Source organism: Cucurbita maxima, unplaced genomic scaffold (assembly GCF_002738345.1).
Source record: "Cucurbita maxima cultivar Rimu unplaced genomic scaffold, Cmax_1.0 Cma_Scf00285, whole genome shotgun sequence".
NCBI lineage: Eukaryota > Viridiplantae > Streptophyta > Magnoliopsida > Cucurbitales > Cucurbitaceae > Cucurbita > Cucurbita maxima.
Genome location: NW_019272301.1, coordinates 16,907 through 25,448, shown reverse-complemented (window position 1 = coordinate 25,448; position 8,542 = coordinate 16,907). Strand labels below are relative to the sequence as shown.

General features: G+C 33.4%; 2 protein-coding genes across 4 annotated transcripts in view; both read right to left on the bottom strand.

Annotated features, from left to right (window-relative positions):
* Window positions 1–1,677, bottom strand: part of LOC111474285 — a 5,449-nt gene extending 3,772 nt beyond the window's left edge. For 2 of the 3 annotated variants that reach the window (XM_023119427.1, XM_023119423.1), the window contains exon 1: window positions 1,452–1,677. Coding sequence is in view for 1 of the 3 variants with exons in the window: in XM_023119424.1 (XP_022975192.1) it covers window positions 524–830 (307 nt within the window). In the remaining 2 variants the exon portion in view is untranslated. Of the gene's footprint in view, window positions 1–523; window positions 842–1,451 lie in introns of all 3 variants that reach the window. The other variant, XM_023119424.1, reaches the window with a different exon arrangement.
* A 2,840-nt stretch (window positions 1,678–4,517) lies between these two features.
* On the bottom strand, window positions 4,518–8,542 carry LOC111474287 (isoflavone reductase-like protein). Its single transcript, XM_023119430.1, has 6 exons — window positions 8,344–8,542; window positions 8,056–8,190; window positions 6,733–6,970; window positions 5,157–5,360; window positions 4,908–5,089; window positions 4,518–4,777 (listed from the first exon to the last, which is right to left on the bottom strand). Exons 1-5 carry the CDS (start codon window positions 8,524–8,526, stop codon window positions 4,923–4,925), a joined length of 927 nt encoding a protein of 308 aa, XP_022975198.1. The 5' UTR covers window positions 8,527–8,542; the 3' UTR covers window positions 4,518–4,777; window positions 4,908–4,922.

Here is an 8,542-nt window from a genome sequence, read left to right as displayed (position 1 = left end):
GATATTTAGCTGTTCCCTATTTCAATGCCTTCGAGTAGAGCTATTATCATAGCAATAAAATTAATACAAGCGAAACCTACAAAGTCTCCCTTTTTCAACACGTTTAACAAGTTTCAAAACGTGGAAAATATTGTTCATGACCGAGAGGCTTTGCAATAGCACAAAATTTACAAATCTGTGGGGCAGCAGCAAGCTATACCAATCCCACAAGCCAAGAATATTGAATTATAGGTAATATAAAAGAATTAAACTCTGTCTTGCTATCATTGCTCTAATTTCTTATCGGCACTCATTTAAGTCTTTCAATAGTATGAGAATTCAAATCAATTCCTCCCACCCAACAAAACAGAAGAAGAATCCCCCACGAATATTTAAGTATGAGAATTCAAATCAATTCCTCCCACCCAACAAAACAGAAGAAGAATCCCCCACGAATATTTAGTTTTTTATCAAACCCAACACACATCATGTGAAAGACAAATGACAGAGGTAAAAATTAGAAGGATGTCTATCTGCAGAATACCTGATGTAGGTGTCCTCACATTCGTCGTGCTTCCTTCAGATACTGAGGAGTTTTTCCATGTCTGTCTATCCAATGGACTACCCTCTTCTGATGCATATGAGGATTCATACTTGAACTCAGGCCGCTCGTTCCTACTTACTCCATCTGAAATCGAATTTAGGGAAACTTCCTCACCAACAACACGCCCAGGATGATCCCATCTAAAGCTCCAACTCGGCGAGTGACGAACATTCCTAGGCTGCGTTTCACTACTAGATCCAACGCCAATAGTCTTGTCTCTAGCAGCAACGCAACAGACTGATCCCATATTTCAAAAGCCTGAAATGAGATTTTGTATTGTTTGTTACAAATCACTTGCGCTATCCAATCTNATCGTGGGTCGGACTCAGATTTTGAATCCTGAACATATTACTAGACAATCACGTCATTTCATAACACGATATCTGTTCCAACCCTTTAAACCAAACATATAAAGCACTCCATATTGAATGAGTTATTCAACACGGGTTTGTGTTAATCTCAATCATTTAATTATCGATCTTCCCTTCAACAACATTCCTCGTCATCTTTCCATAAACTACAACCTTCTTAGCGACCCACCCACAAAAAAAAAAAAAAAAAAAAAAAAAAAACCCCTAAATACATAGCATGCACACCGCTTGGAAGAAACCCTTCAGAAATTAAACACGAAAACAAAATCACCGAACACAGAAAGAAGCATCGATTCAAATTGTTCGGGTTACAGAGCAGATAAAGCAGTAAAACCTCAAAACAACAACAAGAGGAGACACTCAAATTAACACAACACCTCAAAAGAAAGAGGAATCAATCAGATTCCCCAAACAACGAAACCGATCACCAGCATGCGTTCAAATCAAATACCAACACCATAAGAAGGAAAGTTAAACCAAAAGCGATCGACGAATACCTTAAACGGCCCAATCCTGAGAGAGAGATACGAATCGCTGCAAGGATGGAGGTGGAGGTGATTGCCGTTGAAGAGAAACTGAACCGAAAGCCGTTTTCTGGACGAATTTGAGTGGAAATTGAACACTGTTTTTGGGGGTTAGGGCTAAGAAGCTGAGGAGACGAGGTCAGAGCTTGGGGATTTCAATGGCGGGTGAATACGACGAGATGTGAATATGATGATGAAAAAAATGCGATTATTTCAACTTTCAACTTTCAACTTTTTTTTGTACTCTTGGCGATGCTAACAATTATTATTTTTTACAATAATTTTTTGTTTAAAATTTATATCATTTTCGCACAAAATTATTATTATTATTATTATTATTATTATTATTATTTGAAAATCAAAATTATTAATTAAGGTTAAACCTTCTTCCTTTATATTATTATTAAGAGCGTTAATATGACTCGAGAATCCGATCAACCATAAAAATTAGGTTGGGTTAGATTTTATTTTCGGCTTGGATTTATATTATTATTAAGAGTGTTCATATAACTCGAACACCTAACCAAGACCATAAAAATTACGTTGGGTTAGGTTTTATTTTCAGTTTGGATTTATATTATTATTAAAAGTGTTCATATAACTCAGAGTCTGACCAACCTAAACTATCCAACCCAAACCATAAAAATCGAGTTCGGTTAAATTTTATTTTCGGTTTGGATTGGGTTGAATTTTTAGAAAACCGAAAATTTGAGTTGGTTCGCGATTCGACAATTTTTTTTTATCACGTCAACTGGAATATACACGAAACCAACCATACAGAGCATTTAAGACTATTGAGAAGATTAAGAAAAATTGACATTTGCAATAAATTTTAATTATTAATGTAACATGTACAATGAACATGTATGATTTTTTAAAATAATTAAAAAAAACAACTCGACATTCCAATGAGATCCAACGTGATTGTATCGCACACGATTGAACATGCATGTACGAACGACGTGTGTAGTCGAATAAGCTTGAATTCTGCACAAGTTGTGTTCAGTTGATGAAGGCAAATCTCATCGACGATCCGACGAAGCTACAAAGTCGGGCAAAAAAAGAATATGGAACTTAAGTTCTTCTTAGAACTTGTCGTGAGCGTGTCAAAATAACGATGACACAGGTTGAAAATATACGATCGTGACAGTTGGGTTAATTAATTTTAAAAATGTAAATATACTAAAAATATATTAAACTCATGATTAAAAAATAATAATAATAATAATAATAATAAATAAATAAATAATAATAATAATAATAAATAAATAATAATAATAATAACATAATGAAATTATATTTTCCATCTAATATTTTATTACTTGTCATAATTTTTAAAAATTTTATTTTAAATTAAGGAACTCTTAATTATAGATACGGAGTAGTACGAGAAATTAACGGTTTAAATTTTACTCGAATTCTCATTTATTTGCAACAGTTGAGTTCTCGATAAAAAAAATGAAAGAAAATTATTTTAAAAAATATTTTACGATTTATCTTCGAAGGATTTAAAATTTTAAACATATATATTACAAAAACAATACTCACTCGAAGGTTAGGGTTAAAATGACGGATCTCGATTTTATTCGAGATGGCTGTGCCGCTCGATAAAAGCAACCCTAATATTAATATGAAGCTATATATATATATATATATAATTAAATAAATAATTAAAAAAAATTTGCTAGCCTAAAAAATTTAGATGGGATGGTGGGTCGAGTTGATGAGAAAGGAAAGCAAAACGACAAGGTTGGTGGTCGTTTTGAGTTTTAGTACCCAACACGAAATTATTGTCTTCTTTTAAGAGAGAGAGAGTCAAAGTCAAAAAGGTTGGAGACATTAGTTAGGTTAGTTTTCCTTTTAACTCATCAAATCCTAAACCCTTTGAATTCTTTTCTTATATTATTTTTCTATGGGAAATTAATTTTATTTAATAAATTATGAAAGTAGTGTCGTTTCCGAATGAATCGAGCAGGATAAAACAATCTGTTTGATTTACACGTGTTTCAATAATAAAATTGTAGGTTTGTGATGAAGTGACCTGCAAAACCGAACAAGGTGCAAGCTGGTATGGTGATTGTTACTTGTTTGAGTTTGAAATAATGGAGAAGAAGAGTTTAGAATGAGAACGGGTAGCTCTCTAAACCGAGACTTACTTAGGTTTTGACTATTGGACGAGTTGGTCAAGAATGAGAACGGGTAGCTCTCTAAACCGAGACTTACTTAGGTTTTGACTATTGGACGAGTTGGTCAACCAACAAATCTAGTTGACCCAATTTCTCTTGAGTATGTTTTAATAACACAGTTTGACCAGTTCTGTAGCTCTAAGAGAGATATTTTAGATACAATTCATAGCAAATTAAAATCATACTAACTTTCATAAACATTAAGTTCAACGTCCCTAATTTTCTTGCGCTAAATTAGTGACATTACTACATGAATGCCTTAAATCTTCATTGAAATTTGAGATTCTCGTGATATAATCTCTCGATTTCCTTCTCCGACAACACTCTCAATTTCCCTCTCGACTATGTGTATATATTTCAAAAGGAAGGAACGTCGGTGACGGTAGACATGAGAGTGCAGAAACTTTAAGAGGGTGGTGGGACGGTTACCTTCATGATATTAACTGCTAGCAAGAAATCGCGAGATTTCCAACTACGGTTTGAATGTATTTAATTTATTTTCCAAACCGTTGCAATCTTTGTTATTAATTTTCATGTTACATTAAATCAATCTTAAAATACAAGTCAAACGTATAAAATAATAATCAATATGTAGAAAATCCCGAATTTTACACTTAATAGATAAGACATCAGTCATGTATAAAATAATAATCAATATGTAGAAAATCCCGAATTTTACACTTAATAGATAAGACATCAGTCATCCCAACAACAGTAGATAGTTCGATTCCCACGCTGATAACTTTTAAACTAAAAACAGTTTATATTACCTAAAACAAGAACGAATAGTTCGATTCCCACGCTGATAACTTTTAAACTAAAAACAGTTTATATTACCTAAAACAAGAACGACTAAACAAATTGATTAAGATATTCATCAACAGTCGTGTATTTAACATTAGGATACAACGACGTAGCAGCAAATGATTCGATTCCCACCCATATAATTCTCAAACTAAAAACAGTTTATATTACCCGAAACAAGAACGACTAAACAAATTGATTAAGATATTCATCAACAGTCGTGTATTTAACATTAGGATACAACGACGTAGCAGCAAATGATTCGATTCCCACACATATAATTCTCAAACTAAAAACACTTTATATTACCTGAAACAAGAACGACTAAAATAAGATATTCATCAACTGTCATGTATTTAACATCAAGATACAACAACGTAGCAGCAAATGATTTGATTCCCACACTGATAATTCTCAAACTAAAAACCATTTATATTACTTGAAACAAGAACGATTAAACAAATTGATTAAGATATTCATCAACGGTCGTGTATTTAACATCAGGATACAACGACGTAGCTTCCAATCCAACCGACGCTTCAATTTCACGATTGGTATGATCTCCCTTAACGAATATCGAGTACTCAAAAGCTAGCATCAAATTCAATGGATATGCAGCCTCTACACAATGAAATTAAGTTTAAAAACTAAAATTAGGCCTTTAAATTCGAATTTTTTCTTCACTAACCTTGAATGTTCTTCAATAATTGGTGCTCTGAAACGAAGGTTTTGTGAAGAATTATTCCAATTTTGTTTTCCCAGAGGGCCACAAGTTGATTGATTGACAAGACGTTTTCAGAGGGTTTGATGTAGAGAATTTTGTTCAAAGTTCTTGGATCATCCACTGCTTTAATGGTGAAAGAAGCAATGTCTTCTTCGGTGTTGAAAATTGCTGAAACCAAACAAAAACTCATTATTTTAGATGCAGACATTTACCTGAAAATCGGTGTTGAAAATTGCTGAAACCAAACAAAAACTCATTATTTTAGATGCAGACATTTACCTGAAAACCCACTTGGACGTTGTGCTAATGGACAAAAAGAAAGCAATTCTAAAGGGAAACTCTTACTATATATATATATATATATATACCAATCAACTCGTCTCGCCTTTCTACTATTAGAATTGACATCAATGGTGGAAGGATTCAAACTCTCGACCTTTTGATCTAGGTATAACAGTCTAAATCCATCGCTAACAACTATTTGTCCGTTGCGTATTGTCATCAACCTCGTTGTTTTAAAACGGGTCTATTAGGAAAGTTTCTACACTCAATGTTTCGATTTGGGCAATCCACTCCTTGGGGTCCAATGTTCGGTGTCTGTCTTTAATACCATTTGTAACAGTCGAAACTCATCGCTAATAGATATTGTCTGCTTTGACCCGTTACGTATTATTGTCAGCCTCACAATTTTAAAACGTGTTTATTAAGGAGAGATTTACGTAGGTTAAACTATCGCTTTTTGAAATGATAATTAGTATCTAAATGGTAGAGTTATGGAAAAATTCATTCAACTTAAGCTTACCAAAACTAATCCATAATTCAATCTAAAAAAAAAAAAAAAAAGTTCAATTGCAAGATGAGCCCCAAATTCTTGATTTTTTGTGTTTTTATGTCTTTAATATCTAAAAAAAATATATAATAGATTTCTAAATTATGAGATCCCACGTAGGTTGGACAAAACATTCTTATACGGGATGAAACCCTCTCCCTAACATAGACGTTTTAAAATCGTAAGGCTGACAACGATATATAACAGGCCAAAACAGACAAAATCTATTCTATTTGTATTGGACTTGGGCTATTACAAATGATATCAGAGCTAGACACTAGGCGGGTGTGCTAGTGAGAACGTTGGGTTCCCAAGAGGTGGATTGTGAGATCCTACATCGATAACAAACCATTTCTTATAAGGGTGTGAAAACCTCTCCCAAACCGTTTTAAAATCGTGAGCCTGCGCGATATGTATAAGGCCAAAGCAAACAATATCTGCTAACGATGAGCTTAATGACAATGGTACACGCAAGCTAACCCAAGTAATCATGGATATAAACAAAGAAAAGGTCTATGAACTTTACAAGTATTTTAATAGGAGCTCAACGTTTCGTCGAATGGACCTATTTCATCTACCGACCTAAACAATAATAATCGATATTTTATCTACGGACCTATTCGTGGAATGGACCGACCTCCTATTAATACATAAAAAAAAAAAACGCACAAGCTATATAATGAAGAGAAATAAGAGTGAAGAAGTAATTACCCTTGGGATTTCCATCGCCATGAATAACAACCTTGTCTCTAGGTGGAGCAGTGACCCCAAGCTGACCCAAGCTGGGAACACAAAAGCCATTAAAACAGTAAGACAATACATAAGTGTAAGGGATTCCTTCAGCCTCCACCGCTCGGCGAATTTGAACCTTTGACTCGAAAATAGATTTCACTGGCCCGACTCCATGCACGTTCTCTACATCATACCCGAACTCCGATGGGAAAAATCTCTGCAGCACCGACAACAAAATATTTGTTTCTATAAACACATTTTAACCCATAAAATTTAGATTTCGTATTCATTTTTAAAGTTCCAACAATAACAAAATATAAATTCGAACATTTTTAAAATTTTAAAAATAGTTGATAAGTATAATTAAAAAAAATAAACTCTAAAATGAAATAAATTAGTGTTACAATATTTGGTAATTAAATATAAAATTACTATAATTTAGATATAATATTATTTCATTGATATTTGATATCAAATTAATTATAAGATAATTATTAAAGAACTAAATTAACTATTTGTTAGAAACTAAATTAAATTTTTTATGTAAATTAAAAAAATGTAAGTCACCAACCTATAAAACATTAATAAATTCTTAACATATCAAAGAAATAATTAACAAACCTATTAAACATAAATTTAATTCAACCTATTAAATATAAATCAGTCATAAAATTAAACTTTTAAATATTTATTTAATAAAAAAAATTAAAAAATTAAGAATCTATTAAAAAAAATTTAGAGATTAACCTACTCAATTAATGCTTTTTAAAATTTAAAAGCCAATTAGAGGTTGGAGGATGAAATTTAGGAATGATCCTGAGTTTATAAACAAAGAATACTCTCTAAGTTGATATGAGGCATTTTGGGAAGCACAAATTAAATCCATGAGAACTTATGCTCAAAGTGGGCAATATCATACCATTATGAAAAGTTGTGTTCATTTAACATGGTATCAGAGTCATATCCTAAACTTAGTTGTCCCAATATATTGGTAAATCCTCAAATGTCGAACAAAAGACTCCAAAAAAAAGAGTCAAGCCTCCTCGAAGGCAGTAAAAAATGACTAAGACTCAAAAGGAGTTGAGCCTTGATTAAGGGAATGCGTACTTTGTTCGGTGTTGGATGATGAAAGTCCGACCAATTTAGAGAATGATCATGTGTTATAAACAAAGAATACTCATTGCTACGAGGTGTTTTAGAAATTCTAAAGCAAAGCCACTAAACTTTAGGCTCAAAGTATAACATATCATACCAGAGTGGGAAGTAGTGATAATTAAGAACATAAACAAATGTTTACGAGACCTTGACGTTGCCGGCCTCTTTAACGGCGGAAATGAGCTTATCTTGATCGCTCAACTGGTTAAGACCGACCGTCGAAATCACCACATCCACCTGTTTAATCGCCTTCACCAAGCTCTCATGATCGAACAGATCTCCCTGTAAGCAACTCGATCGGAATATTTTTCTATTTCTTTCAGAACTTCTCGCAGTAGAAAGAAAAATCGAAATCGAAACGGAAACGCACCGAAAAAACTTCAAATAATTTGATGAACTTTAAGCAAACTGGAAAATGATAGTTGGAGAAATTACGGAGACGACGATGACTCCGATGCTCTTGAATTTCTGGATAATCGGACATTTGGCCGGATCGGAGAGAGCGGAATCTCGGACGAGCGCGAAGGTCTGATGACCGTACTTGACGCTGGCCTCGACGATGAATTTTCCGATGTATCCTGTGCTTCCGACGACGAGGACTCTGCTTTTGGTGGCCATTGGATGAAGATTTCCG